General features: G+C 37.1%; 1 protein-coding gene across 1 annotated transcript in view; it reads right to left on the bottom strand.

Annotated features, from left to right (window-relative positions):
* BIRC6 (baculoviral IAP repeat containing 6) overlaps window positions 1-18,228 on the bottom strand; it is a 183,010-nt gene that overhangs the window by 117,894 nt on the left and 46,888 nt on the right. Inside the window, 17 exon segments of the mRNA XM_037405959.1 lie at window positions 143-362; window positions 1,323-1,669; window positions 1,992-2,200; window positions 2,385-2,599; window positions 3,051-3,150; window positions 3,562-3,876; window positions 4,528-4,715; window positions 5,260-5,406; window positions 6,525-6,658; window positions 10,951-11,098; window positions 12,381-12,478; window positions 12,732-12,863; window positions 12,975-13,136; window positions 14,013-14,143; window positions 14,724-14,902; window positions 15,167-15,298; window positions 16,499-16,630. Of these exon segments, the coding sequence (XP_037261856.1) occupies window positions 143-362; window positions 1,323-1,669; window positions 1,992-2,200; window positions 2,385-2,599; window positions 3,051-3,150; window positions 3,562-3,876; window positions 4,528-4,715; window positions 5,260-5,406; window positions 6,525-6,658; window positions 10,951-11,098; window positions 12,381-12,478; window positions 12,732-12,863; window positions 12,975-13,136; window positions 14,013-14,143; window positions 14,724-14,902; window positions 15,167-15,298; window positions 16,499-16,630 (2,989 nt within the window).

Raw genomic sequence — 18,228 nt, 5'->3', positions numbered from 1 at the left:
TTGGGGGCCTGTTTCTTAAATCAATGAAATAGATGGATAATTATCCTTCACTCAAATGTCATCAATTCCAACGTTAAGTTATGAACAATGGAATTATTTAGGTGATACACAGACAATATATCAATACAGACTTACACCTTACCTGTCTTGTGGGAATATGAGAAGTTGCTCTGAATTGTATAATTCCTGCAGTACATTTGAAAGAAACTGACCCCACCATCTTTCTCCTCCACAGAGCTGAACAAGCAGAAGACCTGTATGCAGTCGTATCTTTGGGGTTCCACTGATACATAGGTGTTTAAATAATTCTTCACAAGCTTGAGCATGGAAAGTACTTTGCAGAACCACAGGAACAGAGTGCCCTTTTAATAAAGGAGAACAAGCAACTATATTTAAGGAGACAATTGCTTGAAAACGTCGGAGGAAAAAGTTTGCAGGAGGTTTTTAAAACTATTATTATTAGATTAATTGGCACAGAGAAGAAGGAGGAGGGAACACACGAGGAGATGGTAATTTGCAGGCCATAAAGACCAGGCCATTTGGTCCAAACCAAACCATTTCATATCACTGTGAATACCCCATAGAATCTACACAAAGCAAAAACCATACCATCATTATGCTTAAGAACAAACTGGCACAGAAAATTACAAGACAGAAGACAGACACACCTATACATGAACAGAATGATGTTCTGCTTTTTTTTTTCCTAAAAAGAAAAAGCCACCACTCCTACTCAGGCTTTTCAATTTCAATTCTCCGATAACTCTTTCAATGGCAAGTTTAGCAAAAAAAAATCCTTACAGGATATTAGAAATAATGAACTGAGCAGAGATACTGGTTTTACGACCTCCCCCCACCCCCAGAAGCAACATCTGCTTCCCCTCCCCACTTCCAACTGCCTAATCCATCCCCCAGTGTTAAACAGGCTTCAAAGCTCACAGATCCTTCCATAAGCTGATTTTACCTATGAAAACATGAGTATTATGCCTGGACAGTCTTTTGTTACTTCAGCAAACTGAATCAGCCCACAGAAGGATCAGCTGACTGCCTGAACAAAGGAATATGCAGCCAAAACTACGGAAAAGAGAGAAGGCCTTCGACACGCTCGGCTATCCTTTTCGGAAGCAGAAAGTGGTTACGTCAGCTTGGTGCCATGGGTGAAACTTTACACTGTATGTTGCCAGTTACTAAAATCATAATAAAACATATCTGAACATAGTTTAAAAGCTTTATAGTGGGCAAGCACAGATCAAGAAATAGAAACTCTTGCGAATTGTTACTACTAACTTGAAAAAAATATCAAAACCTTGAAAAATACTAACCGTTGGAAGAATGAAGCAAACTAAGCAAAGTATCCAGTAAGTATCTAATGATGGTGCGTAACTGTTCTGTGGATGACATCTGAATCAATTCTTTTGGATCAGATTGCTCCTTCAGCGTTTTCCTGCTTGCACCTAAAGCTACTTTGAGCCTCTGAACAGCATGGTGAGCCAAGTTGAGTTGAAGCTGTAGCTGAATGCAGTCCTGGTAAGCAGAAAATACTCTGCTATCTTCTTCTACAGCCTTGTCTGGCTTTCGTAAAAAGTACTGGGCATTGTTAGCACTATTGAGTGGTGGCAGGTCAATACTCTGCAGAAGGATTTCTAACCGATGACAGGCCAAATTGTACCTAAAGGGAAATATTCCAACACACAATTCAATAGACATTAGCAAAGAGCAATACATTTGACAGTCACCCTGCCAGAAGACGACTTCTCGTCCATTTTGAATGCACTGTTAAAACAGATACTAAAAAAAATAAAATACAGTATAGTCTTTGTTGCTACTATAAAGATATTCACTGCAACAACTCTACAGCAAAGGCAGAGCTTTCTCTGGTCTGAAGAATATCATGGGAAGAAACAAAAACAAACAAACCAACCACAACATTATGATATTCCAATGTTTCAAGTTAAAATAACTAGTAAGTACACATATTTTTTTCTTCTAACCTGCATTGTATATCTTCTTGCAACGCAACCATCATTGCCAAATGTTGGTCAATTTCTGGCTGATTTGCAGCTTCACCTTCTCCTCTGAGGGGATCATGCATTAGTTTCAGCTCATTTTCAAAGGGTAAGATATAGGTATGGCCATAATAAAATCCTAATGGGATTTTTGCTCTTGCATTTGTGCTACCATATCGACCAATAACAGTGATCTGAAAGAGAACACAACTACATTATAACACAATCTTATCAAACCAGGCAAAATAAACACCCAGTCAGTGACACATAAAAGAATTTACAGCCAACTAAAGTTTGTGTGAAAATAAACTTAAGATAAAGTTCACACACCAAAGATCACAACTTTATAGACAGAGTATGCAGTTTATCTCCTTTTACCTTCATAAACCTGCAAACTGGGGGTGGCAACAAGTCATGTAAAATAAGTGAATGTGTGCTAATGTCAGTAGCCACAACCAGTCGCCTTCCATCCACTTCTTCTCCTAAAGTCCAGATGTCAATTGACAAAGAAGCCAAATCTCCACAAGTGGGAATCAATACATCCGTCAGTAATATAGGTCTTCCAAAATCTAACGTCACGAATCTTCTTGCTCCTAGGGGAAAAACACAGGATTGCCTAAAATACCAGTGCGTGCTAACAAGCAAAGAGATGCTACTTCTCAAACAGTAAAACCTTGTTTATTTATTGTTCAAAAGGTGTATATTTGAGGTTGAAAATAGCTGCACAACTTCAGAATCCCTCACCACAGCTTGTACCCCTTTGAAAACAAAATTTTGGCTTCAACTTAATTTGTTATGCTTTTCATACATTTTAGAACAGGTGCTTTGTCCAGAGACCCAACATATTCCTGCAGTCCCCAGGACTTTTCAACTTGATAAACATCACCGAATGCTGGGTCTTAAAACTTCCAGAAAGAATAAAAATATCTTTTCTTTGGAAAGCCAAGTGGGACTACAGCTAAGCAACTTACTTAAGACCCTGGAAAATATTCCACTTCTTATTAGAAAATGTGTCAAAATTATTATTAGAAATTCTGGTTTTACCTGAGTGCATACGCTCTATAATAATTGACTGATGAGGTGGAGGTTGAAGAAAATGTGAAGCGTGAGATATTGCAAGAGCAAGACCGGATCCAAGTGGGTTCTGAGGAGTGGGAAAACATCAGCAAAATTAAGTCATTAAAATCTATGCATTTATAATAAGCTGCTCTTTACAAAAGACTGTAAGAAAACCTCTTATGATTTAAAGAATCTACAATTCTGATAACACTTCACTACATTTAGTTTGAAGTATGAACCATCAAAATATATTAACTACTAAGTTCAAAGGATTAGTAACACCTTAGTTAAGCTAGCTCCCACTAAACTATCTGAGGTACTGTAACAACACTATCTTGCTTTCATAAGTCTTCCTTTTCATATGGTCTAAACTTAGTAATATAGCTTTCACATCTCATCTAAATAAACAGATATTTACTAGCACTCAAGTACAAATTACACCCTGATAAGGCTACGGCATCTTGTTTCTGTAAGAAAAACAAACAAAAATAATTACCGTTCTAGACTTGCTGGTATTTTTGTTATGTGCTGCAAGGTTAACTGTTGGGGGATCAATGACTGAACCAGGGAAAAGCTGAGCAAGCTCCGCATTAATAACAGCAGAGACTGCCTCATTAGGTGGAGTTAAAGGTGGAGTCATGAACAGAGGAGTTGTTTTTGGTGTGGGTGGAATGACATCTGAAGGATGGATGAAGAACCCTGGGGCTGCTACTGGATTAGAAGGCACAGAGTTGTGAACAGGACCAACTGCTGATGCTGCTGCTGCTGCCGCTGCTGTTGTCTGATGCAGTTTTGCTTCCAGCTTAGCTTTCTGTGGGGAAAATGAAAGCAGTGTATCTAGTCGATAATACGGCTTGTGAACACAGTAGTAGTACTGAACTACAAGTTCAACTTTTGTTACAGAACTAGATTTAATAAATCCAAGCTACCTTCAACACAGGCATGTTACATGTCCAACTATAAGCTGAAAAACAAAACTTTGTTCAATTTGACCTCACTTGCTGAGGAACATGAGTGTTTAATTGAAGTAAGCAAAAAATAACAGAAAAACTACAACTGAACAGTGAAGTAGAGTCAACACAGCCAAGCTTCACACTGACAATGGCTTTATGACTGCTACTTCCTCAGGTTGGCAACTGCACTTTTCATTTCAGTGGGCTTTTTCAGACTTACATACTTATGTATTAAGACTTAGTTTTGATTACAAACTCCCAGCCCACCCTCAAAATACAGAAAAAACAAGTCTGAAAGACCAAGGCAGCATGGGAGACACTCTCAGCATTTTGCTTAATAAGAGTGATCCTCAGTGCAGAGTTGTTCCTTCCTCAAATACACTCTGGGGAAAAAAGAAAGAAAAAAAAAAGGGGGGGGGGGGGGGGGGAGGAGTGACTAGCTCTGCAACTACTTTCTCAGCTTTTGAAGTTTAGAGACAGCATTAAAAAATAGCCAAATAGCCTCCAACCTGTTGCTGAAGCTTCAAAAGCTGCTGCTGTTTCTCTTGCAGCACCTGGAGCTGTTGCTCGGCTGAGGCCATTGCATGAGAGAGAGACTGCAAAGCTACCTGGGCTGCTGAACTCAGTGCTGTCGAGGCTTCCCCAACCGTTCCAGAAGAGAGGCCACCAACTGCTGGGGTAACCCCAAAGGTACTCACTGGCATGAAACAAACAAAAACCAAACAAAACAAAAACATGTATGTAGAAAAGAAATGATAAAACACACCTTTAATTTAATTCCTTACTAATGGCTAAGAGAAATGTAAACCCAACAGAAATAGCTCCTTTTTATCCAGTCCTTGCTACAAAGTAACATCATTTTGAATTACAAATTATATGGTTTATAGACTACACATACATCAAGCATGCAACATTTTCATTACAGAAAAGCCACCTGATGTCCAGGAATTCTTTCACCACATAAGGCTGCAAGGTAAAGATACAAGCTTGCATTTCATTCTCTTCCATAGAAACAAACGTATTCAAATTAATAAATTTGGAATCCATTGTGTTTGTTAAACTGTAAGAAGTTTAACTTCACAGAAAGTAACTATTTAAAAAAAAAAAACCCAAACCACAACACATTTCAATATTTATAAAACTACAGTCAATCTGTTTGTCAAACAGTGCTCATAATGTCCAATTACAAATATCGTATTGTGGAACTATGCTACGTAGAAAAAATGAAAAATTGTATATACCAGTAAACGTACTTGCATCGTCCCTTTCTATTCTAGTTCCATCACTTGTTGAAACACAGGTAAAGTGCAGAGGTTCAACTTCCAGAAGTCCAGTAAGGGAAGTAAAACTACCTTCAGCAGCTGCACAGCTACTTATTTTCCCATTTCCTGAAAGAGAAATAAATCTCTGCACAATCAGCTAATATTTTCTTGATAGTGACATCCGAAGTCATGAAGAGTCAAACGGGACAGCTAAATGTAATCCACATGTTTTATTACTTCATATTGTGGAACAAACACTTTAACAATATCACATCCACAATATAAATGGAAGCGTATTTTAAATGGATAATGCTGCCAGATTTGAATAGAGTATCTCAGTAAGTCAAACTATCAAATGTGACAGCAGAAGCATAGCGTAACCTTGTTAATTTCAGAAATAAATTATATATGGATGGTCTATTCTTTCTACACTGTGAGAATATTACCTTGCAGAAAATACATTGCTGTTACTGGAAAGGAAGAAAAAGAAAGTAACAGACCAAGTAAGATTATACACCAAGTTAGTATAAAAAACAGACTATTAATCAATATGCTAACAAATTCACAGTATGGAGGGAGGGATGGGAAGGAGATGGACAACAGCATGCAAGAAAGGAAAGAAGTCACTACAACCGATGAATATGCTTGCTATGGAAACAATCTCCTGTCAGGTAACAATTGTCTCGTTCTTAGGACATTCCACGGTCTAAATATTCACTTATGAACTAACCTGAAAGGATAGATACAAATACACTTTTAAGGTATTTTAATGCCTCTGAAACAGAAAAAACACCTCATTAAATCTGTTACATTTAAGTAGAAGACTGTCATATGGCAGCTTCCCAACTTCAGAAAAATCCACTTAGTTTTTTGCCTATGAGATGGTTGCTAGTCTAAATTAATAATAACATATCTCAAGAAAGCTGCTCAATAGAAGTGACAGATGCTTCCTAGATGACTCTGACCCAGGGAATGATCGCAGCCTTTCTGTTTAATCTCTAGCCTTTTCTTAGATCTTCTACAGGATAAGAAAAGAACAGATTCGAGAAACAGGCTTTTTCTTGCCCTAAGGGATAGAGGAGATGTAAGAGATCTCATGAAGGAAGAGAATCTCTTGAATTTCATTATGTACATCTATAAAACAGATGGAAAGTTTAAATCCACATCTTCACTAAAGGAAAAATTTAAGAAAAAAAGAGAGAATTACCATTTCTTCCACAATAGATTACTGTAAACATACATACCTGACAGAACATCAGACAAATCAATTTCATCTGACTGTACTCCAATGCTGCTGTTGTATACATTTTTACAGGAAGAGCCACTTATTTCCAAATCAAACAGAACTGGATCAAAAGGCGAACTATATAATCCATATCTGCAAATGCAATAAGACAAACAGCACTACTCAAACAATAAGAATTTATCTAAAATTACTTACAGAAAAAGGCCAAGTATTTCATCATCAGGATTTATTATATTCCAAACCATTCTTTTCATTCAATTGACATCTCTTAGACATTATCATTTACTTATACTCCATTAATGTAATTTATCAGATGTCCTTTTCAAACAGCTTATAATGCTAAATAAGTAGCTCTCTGTTACTAGTTTTGAAGATGTAATACTGTCCTGGAAGCATGACACACAACCACACTCAGACATGGAAACTAGAACTACAAGTCTTAAGACAATTAGCCATAGCAATACGCACGCCTGCACATGGTAAATCAGACATTTATCTGAAGTAAATAAAAACACAGTACTGTTTTCCAAAACAGCAAAATAAATTCCACCTCAGCTTGTTCTTCCAGCTGAAGTAAGAAAAAAGGAAAGGCTACTCGGGATACCAGTCAACACTTTTAAATATCTCAACAGATGAAAATCTCATTACCCCTACTCTGGCTGTACTGCAGGGAAAAAAATGATATAATCACTCAGGTAACAAGGTGGTCCCAAATCAATTAGGGCTTTATAAGCCAAGAAAAAGGAAAATCCAAAGCAATAACAAAATCAGTGTTAGTTTTTTTGTCAGTAAACTGACAAGGGGAGAAAAAAATGAAAGTCAGGCCAAATTATTTAGGAGGAGTAGAAAGAATGCATATGTACAGAAGCGAGAAACATGTAACACCTTGTGCTTTGACTAGCAAGAGCCAGAACAAGTATGAAATATTTCCATTAACACACCGGCAGTGACAGGAAGTTCTCCACCCTCTTTTCCCTCTGCCTCTGAGCAGCTTCTCCATTCTTCAGCAGGCAAGGAAAGCCCGCAAAGGTAATGTACCAAGAGGGCTGGAGTGTTTAAGTGTCTTTTTTGATCAAGTTTGACCAAATTTATCCTTTCACCAAAATGATAAATGCGTCCATGAAAGCTACAACGCCAGCAACAAGGTAGAAAAGGTTCTAGACTTCTCTGAATGTTAAAATGCTTCCATGTTGGCTTGGGTGGGCTCAGTGCTTTTTGCCACACAATATTGACTGTAGCTGCAGTTACACAAAAGGGCAATAATTGTTACTGATCAGGGAGAGAAAAAGAGAGAGAGCACAAAGACAACTGGAGAATTACAGATCAACTCATTTAACATACATTCCCCAACCCAGTTACTTACTAGTACCTACAAGGTAGCAGATTTAAGATGACAACTTTATACTAAGAACAACACATTAGATGAATCTAGGTTGCACTCTACAGGCACGTATTACACGGAAACAGTGCATACTGCACATCTAGCAAGGTGTGTTTGTTGCATGACCTTTTTTCACAAGACAACATGCTACTGTAAAGTGGTTACTAAAGCACACAAAAATGCTCAGACAAAATTCAGTAGGGTACCTTCACAGCCTGTTTCAGACCTCAGATTTACAATCTCAATAAATTAGGTCACTCAACACTACCCCTGATTAATTGCACGATTTAAGTGAAGAGTTTGACTCATTAAGAAAGCAGGTAGTAAAACCTAAAAAGGGGTTACAACAGCTTTGTAGAACAGGATCAGAATTTGAATGTACTGCAGAGAGTTAAATATATTGTCCAATACGGATTTATTTCAATAAGCATAGTGCCTTTTACCGATCCTTCAGCAGGAATGATCAGGTTCACAGTTCTAAGCTACTTTAGCAACACTTCAGAAAAGGATATAGAAGTTACATCACAAGAAGCAAAGAATGAATCAACAATGTCACATAAAACCCCCATCACCCTATTCATCTATGCAGCAAGGAATATAAACTCTGTAATATACCTCTTCTACTTCACTCAGAGATCTCAACTGGAATAACGCTTACAATTTTGTTACCACAATTCAAGGAAGATGAGGACCGAAGAAAACAGCTTAAGGAAATGCTTTAAGAATGACTACAGATCTGGGGAATACAATCAAGCTACAAATATCCTCTAGACATCCAAAACTTGTTAAGAATGAAGTAAACTGTTCTTTATCGCCAAGGTGGATGGGACACAAACATTCAAAGACTTTAGTTGTAGCAGGAGAGATTTCAGATCAGATGTGGGTAGAAGAAGTCAGGTCAAGTGTTAATGACAAGAAGAATTAAGCCATGTAATAGCTTACAATATTTAGAATAATTAAATGCCTCCTCTACTTTTAATCAGGTGCTTCCAAGAACAGGCTGGAGGAATCAGTCGCATTTGCTGGAGACAAAGCAACGTGGCTTTGTTGTAGGACAGCCTAAAATTCTGTCTGAAATTCCTGTTCTGTTGTTCTCTGAACTGCAAGTCATGTAATACACCCATCTGGCCTTATCTTTGTAAGTTTTACTTGCTTTATTGTGCCACGATAGTATACTGAGTAGTACTCTGCCTTACGACAACATGAAAGTGCAGATCCTTTAAGTAGACATCTGCTTTTATTTGATTACCAGATGTTAGGCTATTGTACCTGGGAACAATGACAAAGAAGAATAAAAACAATACTAGAAACTCTGCAACACAAATACATACAAATACGATAAAATACAACTCAGGAAAAGGGAAAGGAGAAAGAGTAAAGCAATGGCTACCTATAATTTGTCTTTAAAAAAAATATACTTATCTTCTACATAAGAAACACCAAACCAAGAAATGACAGTGTTCTTTTGATCTGTAGACATATAAAGAAAAGGCCAGTAAATTCTGCCTAAATTAGTAAACTAAGCCAAGAAATAGTCCTTGCTAGAGAGAGAGCTATAGTAAGCAAATATGGGATTAGACAGATGTGTCTGCTACTATTCTTATCCTAACTATGGGGATACAGAGTTAAAAGAGAAAGCAGATTTAGCTCCAAGAAGAAAATCAGTACAATGCCATCTAGAAACATTCAGAAAACCTAAGCCTGAAGAATGCCGAGAACAGGGGCTCACTTCAGAAAGCTTCCCTTTACATGCACACAGCTGTGTTCACCACTAAGTGACCTGAAATGTCGTATGTGCCAAACTCAAAAGTGGGCACTTTTTCTTTTGGAAAGGAAAAAACCTTCTATTTCAGATATGCTGTTTAAAGGAGGTACTTGGAAACAATCTGTATGAAGGAACAAGTCAGTTCCTACAGAGAGGTGTCATTCTCATGTCAAGTGGAATTTTCACATTTTTCTCCTCCATTGGGTTTCTAAAGAAATTTCAACATGAAAACAAAGTAGTATTTTATTTTTCCAGGTAATTTTGTGTATTTTTCAAAATTCTCCATTATTCAGTCACCATTTCTATTGCTGGGCTAAATATTCTAATCCATTGCAAGGACTACAGATGGTGAAATAAAGTAACAACTGAGAAGAGGAATGTAGTACAGAACATGATAAGGATCCAAGTACAACACCTGAGAACAAATGTCTGTCAAGTATTTTGGGATTATAGTCCTTAAAAAATAAAACCACTAAAATTAAACAAACATGCCCCCCCCTCCAAACTTAGGTTACTAAATTTTAAATTTGATCTGAAGATTCTGAACTAACCTCTATCAAACCTCTTCTACCTTGATCTTGCTTGATTTGGAGGAAAACTCTTGACCACAAATCACAATTGAAAGAGCTCTCTTAACAGCAGCGTGTTCCCATCACTGTAATACAGCTTTGGAAACTGCTACAAAACTGTGCCACCAGAGACTTCCTTTAGAAATCCAAAGCTAAACGGCCAATCAGTTCAATATATAAATGATGCAACACCAGTCTTAAATTACGTTGATACATAATTTATACAAAGAACCTGTATTAAATTATACTAAGAACCTGCATTCCCAGTATATTAATCCAGGTCTCCACACTTAGAATCTGACCTTTAGTAGCAATACATTAAAAGTATGGTCAGCTTACAGAGACTAAAATTTTGTGTAGCATTATGCAGAATTGAAACTATTCAGTGTATTTGATTCCCTCCCATACTCAAAAATAAGACACATTTTGTAAATCCTTAAACTAAACCCCATAAATACTAACTTAAGCATTGCACAGACTTCAAACATTACATACACATTTGCAGATTTAAAGTGCACTGTAAATTGCAAGACAGCAATCAAATTAATCTGTAACTTTGCACAAGTCAAAACTATTTTGCAGAGCTGTATCAAGTTAATACTTGCTCAAATACAGAAAAATGCAAACTTTTTCAGAACACCAGAGGATGGCATCAGACAGTTCATATGTTTGTTTTCATTAAGTTTACAACAACCACATTTCTTAGTACCTTGTTTGAAGCAATGCTTCCATAGGTGTTAGGCGGTCCTGCAACTGCCGGGACACAGCAGTTAGCAAGGATGCACAAGCAGTACTACATCCTGCCAAATCTTCATCCTTTACATAATTCAGCAATACAAAATACCAATACACGGATCCTGCATTAAAAAAAAATAAATTCGTTTCAAGTGAAACATGATGTGAATTTGCCACTCAGAAAGCATACTTTGAAGCATAATCAATGGAAATGGTAAATGAAGTATCTAATAGTTACTGGATACAGACTATGAAGTGTTCTCTCCCTCCCCTATTTTTGAGAGACTTCACTTTAGAAACATTCTGTAATCATTAGTTTCCACAAGTAATTCAAACTCTCTTATCAACTAATTCATAAATGAATTAAAAAAAAGGTTCCCAAGAGACAGCTTTGCACACATTTCTTTCATTGCTTCTGCCCACTGCTTCTACTAAGCACAACAATCAAAATGCTCTTGACACACTAAGGTGCTAGGCTAGGGGTTCCACCATCTTCAGAGCCAAGCCTTACTCTAGATTCAACTCTTCCTTCTCCTCTTATGCTCTGTTTTTGGCTGCTGTCTCCTTATTCTGTATTTGTTGGAGGCACTGTTTCCTTACAGATCAGTTCTGGGAGCACAGTGCAGTGGTTCTGTACAGAAACACAAACCTCAGCTTCCTCCTCTTCCTCCCCTTGTGCATTCCACACCCTCAACAGCAGCATGTTCCATGATTCTAAACGGGGGGTAGCACAACAAACGTTTTGAACTGCAAACTGATTTTCCTGCAAGACCCCTTGGTGATGCCAATCTAGATGCAATCCAACAATGTCATACTGTGAAAAATGCAAAGCAGGTCTTGCCACCCCAAATACAAGCGCTGAAGTCATCTTCCCATGCTATCTGGCATTCAATGGCTTCAAAAAGGTGCCAAGATACCACTACTCTGCCATGCAGATGAGGAAAGAATTTATTTTACTTAAAAATCTCCTTTTGGTGCAGAAGTAACAGAAGTGGATTACTAGTTGGAAATCATTTGGATATCCAGGCTCCCTGGAATAAGTCTTCCAATTTTCAGAAATAACAGACAATCCTGACTCTCCTTTACATCAACAGAATCTGTGGTTGCTGAATACCTTTGAAAATTCTTGCAAAACTTACCTAAGCTCTTCCAAAAATGTCAGTGCCTTAGTACTCTGTTTTAAGCAAGCTAAATTGCTTACAATTCCATCTTTTAATTTGTAAAAAATTGTTCAACTCCAAATGCATACTTCATACTTGGATACCACCCGATCAGACCACACCAAGACGCAGTTTGTACTAGCTGAACAATTACCTAATTCTTATTCCACAAGATAGCCCAGCAAAACATGCCAAACATAAAACGTACTGCATATTTTCCTGACAACAAACATTGTATACATACCACCTGTTGCAGCAGCAGGCAAAAGAGGCATGTTGTCAAGTAAAGCTTTTAGAAGAACTGATCCAAACCCCTGTTGACTTGGGTCACACCTGCCATTGCTGCGAAGAAACACATAGACACTTTAACATTTAATGAAGTAAGAACAAAACATGAAATCTCCTCCAGAAGATGTAGTTGAAAGACTGATGTTCTTTGCACTCATACCCTACTACACTTTTCCTCAACAGATCTTCCTGATCTTGTTGATTTATAACTTCAATGTTAAACAATAATATACACATGTATATAATTCTGACTGCATGCAAACCCCCCAAATATAGATTAAAATACATATAAATAAATAGCACTGACCTGATGCATAGTGCAAGAAATCGTGCACACTTGTGAGCTATGCTCCGCCCAGCTTCAAAGAAGCAAACACGTATTATATCAGAGACACATTTACGTGTTTTAGAAAGTAAGCTGTCATTTCCTTCCTTTGAGCTGTAAAAACAAGTTGCACACTTTATTAGAGAATCACATAAAACTCTGGTTTTTTAACAGAGTTAATACTGAGAAATAGCCATGCTAACTGAAACACAATTTCTCTCTTACCTGCCGGGTCCATTTGAATACACTCCAGCCAGCCAACAAAGAGCATCCAGTACAAGACTCTGAGAGTGTTCTGTAGTCAGACCATCATCTGTCTTCTTGCAAAGAGTGGCAAGCAGCTTCTCATGGAACTCTGAAAACTGTAACATGGCACACCGTTGAACTCTAGTGAGGAGGGGAAGGAAATAAAACACAGAATTATCCAATATGGCCATTCTTCCATTAAAGTGTCCCCTTCAGCTTTGTTTCCTATCTTAGGAGCGGCGAAAAAAAGATGCCTAGATGAAAGTAAAACTAGTACACAAGCATATATGATACATTCCGTGCACACATTCCCGATCTTCCTATTTTCTGCTCACAGAACTTCCTAGGTTACTATATATTTAGTAACCTTCAGAGAATATTTTTTTTCCCTATTAACTTCTAAACCAAAACAAACTTTCACCATCTACAACACTCTTTGGCAACCATTGGCACAAACTTCTTTGCAGCCTTCTTGACCACTTTAAGCCCATTACAGCCAGTGCCGCCACTGTGGGGTGGCAGTTGGTCATACAAATTAAATACTGTATTATTTGTATTTAGGTCTGTAGTACCAATCCAGAGAGACTTTAACCACACTTTTGAGTAACAGTTTGTCAGTTAAATTCGATTCTAAGCTTTTTGACAAATAATATACACTCTGTTGTAAGAAACAAGACAACTGGAAATAGAAAGGAAAGGTGCTTCCTTAAAAAAGAAAAATATATATATATGTCCAAATAATTTATCTAATTTGCCAAGAAAACTTAAATACATTTGCCTTTTCAAGTCAGGCAAATAAATCGCTCAACACAGAATTTCATGCATGGTGTTACTCTACCACAACTGGCACAGCACAGCACCCCTGAAATCACAACTTACAGGATTTTCCATATAGAATACATTTATGAAATGACAACTTGCAACAGTGGTTTAACCCGATCTATTTTGAGAATTAAGTATTTTATGAGACTTGTAACTAAAGCCGGTATTTTTTAGAATTAAAAAACACCTACTAACCTTTCCTTGGAAATAGAAGTTTTTTTAAATCTTCGAATTGTTACAGAGACTTCTTGAAGTAAGTCACAGCCTCTCAGATTATCTGATTTTCTTGAAGAATTAGTGGCTTCAATTTTGCTAGATGGCTTTTCCTGATTTTGGCAGGGGTAAAAGAATTAATTAATAAATCACATTGGTTTTGACTGCTTCATTTGTATAACTTGTTCAGTGAAATGCATAGAGTTCAGTAAAGTCTCTCACCCAGTTTGAGTGTTGTACTAAAACAGACCACTTTTATTCACCAATTGTTTTAATAGAGAACATCAAATTTAACCATGTTCTGTAATTTATTATCTTCTAACCATTCTAATAATGTTCACAAGATGTACAATGCACCATCTACAATGTATCAACTACAATGATAAAGAGTAAAATGCACCCACACCGAGCAATCTTTGTAAGAGGATGAGGTGTGTCTATCAGCTACTGAAAACATGCATGGAAACAAGTTTCTAAAACAAGTGCTCAGAATTGGGAAGTGGCAGAACAGACCTTTTCAACTAAATTTGCACAGAAAAAACAACTTAAGAGATGTTGAACTCTGATTCAACCCTTTAAAAAGTCATTTTTAATGGATCTTAATCCTCCCAACAGCTGTTTCATTTTCATGTTACATAAATCATACCAATTCTACAACTCCTAACACAGATGTCTTTCTCGGCTATTCATTACCTTGCCTGCTGCAACTTTTGCCAACAATGAAGCAAGCGAATGGCCCTTGTTAGTCTGAGGTTTTAAAGGTGGTATTCTAACTACTGGTCTAATGCCGCCATTGCAGATTTCTTCTGTTCCTCTGTCATTCACTGATTTAACATGAATCAAAAATGAACGATACTTGCCACCAGCCATGCCTAAAAGTGGAAAAAGAAAAAGGGGAGGGGGGAGGAGGAATTTGCATAGTTTATGTGGGCAAGTTGTAAACACATTCCAACTTCACAGATACAGTGCACAAGCAGAGCTCAACTACATCAACTACAGTACTTGAGCATCAGTTTGAAAAGGTAACTCACCAATTATGTTACACAGCAAAATTTGTCAATGCAAAAATAAATACAATTCGAAGTCTGACTTTAGTCACACATACCTCATGTGAATAGCATAGTAAACTGGTTTACCTTTAACAAGCTTTGGACTTGTTAGTGTCAACATTCCTGCATGTCCTGACAGATCAAGTCCAGTAGCCAGCCATACTGGACCACAGAGTATATCTTCCTTGTGTTCCTCCAGAAACGGACACAATCTCAGACCTTAAAAACCATGAGTAATATGGACCTGAATTACAATTAAGTCACAAAATCTGATCATTTGCATGGGTTAAAAATATACCGTGTCAAACTCTAATCACTAAATACATCTAACTCTACATTGAAAAACTAACAGTTACTTGAGATTCATTTTTAGCCATTTTCCAGTGAAATCAGTAACGGTAAATTACAGCATTTTCAGTTATATTATATGGGTAATACGTACATTGACTATCTCATCAGAGCTACAAAATACACAACTGATAAAATGATGAACCAATATATATTGATCCACAACTCTCACTGCGTCTTTTCCAAAGCAGAACAAAACTGTTTCTCCTGTGTATATTGAAATTCATTCCTTGCTGCCTCCTCCTCAGCATGAAACATCTCCTTCCGGCACTTTTTCTTTTATCACCCGCTTTGATCCCTCTGATCCCTCCCCTCATCCTTTGCAACACCTTTCTTGGAATCATAGAACAGTTTGGGTTGGAAGTGACCTTAAAAGTCATGCTCTAGATAAGCTCCATCACACGAAAGAAAAGGAGGTGTAAAGGAAAACTGTTGAAAGGACCAAGAAAAAGAATCATAGTTCTGGAACTGATTCACTCCAACTATCCATTCTTAGTCTGTAGCTCCCCTCACTGATCCAATCAGACTGCCTTCCACAGTCTCTCTAACAGATTCTGTGGAAGAGTACTGGTTAACAAAAAGTTTATAAAAACAGGCATAGCAAATCTGATGTGGCTAAAAGTCAACATGGCTAGTTATGAATTCTTTAATAGCTGTTTATTATTTTTTTTGTGGTTTACAGCACCAGTCTCTACAAAAGCCAGGTATGCAAAGAAAAATTCTATTAAAATTAGCTAAGGAAACCAAGTGAAATACTGCTGGAACAGGGTAAGAGTTTAAGTTAGAAAGATGTCACATCACACTATTTCTGAATTCAAATAAATACCATTCTGCTTTTAAGCACCAGAACTTTCTAGTATGCTGGGGGGTTTCCTGGTGTGCTTGCATTTAACTTTCAACCCATACAGTAAATAGACCAGTGAGAGAGGCAACATTCAAGAGGGCTGAGAAATTAGTCTCTTTTAAATGGCTGAGAAAATTTTGCAAAGAAATTCCAGTGTATCATTAAAAAAAAATGCGAAAAGCAAGCTTATATTTTAAACAAAGTATAACAAGACAAATAAAACTTACATTGTGGTTCCTCTACATCCATATACTGCATTTCTTCATTGAATTCAACCAGTCCTGGTTTTCCATTTCTCTCCACTTCAATATTATGAGCTGGAGATAAAGGAAATGTAATCTGTCTATCTACAGCTGCTTCTGGAAATAAAAATATTAGTGAGATTTCATAAACATTGCTTAAGGCTCACTGAAAACAGAAGCAGTAGTTTTCATAGGAAATTTATCAGCTATGAATTCTAATTTATAATACTACTTCCACCATTTCTAATATAAGAACCACTAATATACAAAGGCATGTTTTTCATATGAGGATTGCAATCGAAGTTGCAGCAAATAGTTAAAAAGGAAATATTTCTTTGCATGACCTGTAAAGCCTGCTTGGCTTTAACACTGCCCAAATTATTTTCTCCCAATAATCAACGGTGGATTACTCCTAAGTAATTAGATTCCAGTATTGAAAGTTTGAGAATTTAAACTGAAAATAACTGGATTGCTCCTGCTGAACGTCAGAATCTATTTTAGTAATACTTAAGTACAGCCCTTTTTTCAATTAAATGGTTTTCATGAATCATAGATGAAGAGGACATGCAAGCAAATGAACAAGCATATACAGTGATTTAACTGCCAGATCAAAAACGTTAGTTCCAAACCAGAAGAATTATGCCTCTGGCCGTTATTACACACTACATGTTTAACTGGTTTCAGGGTTCCTGTCATACAAAAAAAAAAATGACTGAGTAAATTCTCCCCTACACATCTTCCTTAGGTCTCATGATCTTAAAATTTCAGTTCCCTCCTACTACAACAGAAGGAGTGAATGGGGTGGGGGGGAGGGTAGTTAACAGAATTTCGGTCTGAAGTTTTTACACATTTTCAAGAGCCACCAAACAATGCTAAATATTACTACTCCCTGAGATCAGAACATTTTGGTTAATATCCAGCACAGATATAAATTATCTAGGTTTGTCTTCCCTTATAATGAAATCATTAGTACCCTATTACTTCATTCAATAGTTCATAGAAATACAGCAAATATCATTAAGGTCCTTTTTTCCAAAACCCAAGAAATTGAAAAAGGCTAGGAAACAACTGCAGTAACACTTGAAAAGGTGCCGGTTAGTTGAGGCTCCCCAACGCTACTGAATAAAAACCAGACAGACCGACCTGGCTAAGGTTGCTTTGCAGGCACACTCATATACCCTAGCTCTTTCTAGGCTGCCGGTGTATAACCTGGCCCTCCACTCCATGCCTTCTCCACCCTGTCCTTAACAGGAAAAAAAAAAAAAAAAAAGAGCAAATTCCACTGCATTGCATGTGAGGAAGTGAAATGCCATTTTCTGGAAGAGCTCTGTCATGCCTTATGATTGGTAAGCTGTACTGTAAAGCATCCACAGAAAGCTCTGGCCATCTATTTCACAGCCAAATCAAAAGTCTTTAAAGAATTACCAACTCATGGAACTGTTTGCTCAAAAATATTTAAAACTGGAACATTAAGGAAAAGCTTAGCTTTTTCTGTTACACAGGTGAAGACTTTCAGATTAATTTTGACATCCAGATCTGTAAATGAACTCAAGTCTAAAATTCTGACAAGCTGAAAATGAAACATGTTCTGTTCAGAAGAACAAAACGAACTATCTGTCCTATTTTTTGCTTTGATAGAACAAAATACTGCTACATGTTAAAATTAAGATTTTACTTCAAGCACTAAACGCAGGAAGAACCTGCAAGAACAGCTC

This window comes from Falco rusticolus, chromosome 12, assembly GCF_015220075.1.
Source record: "Falco rusticolus isolate bFalRus1 chromosome 12, bFalRus1.pri, whole genome shotgun sequence".
Taxonomy (NCBI): Eukaryota; Metazoa; Chordata; class Aves; order Falconiformes; family Falconidae; genus Falco; species Falco rusticolus.
This window is presented reverse-complemented; position numbering and strand designations above follow the sequence as displayed.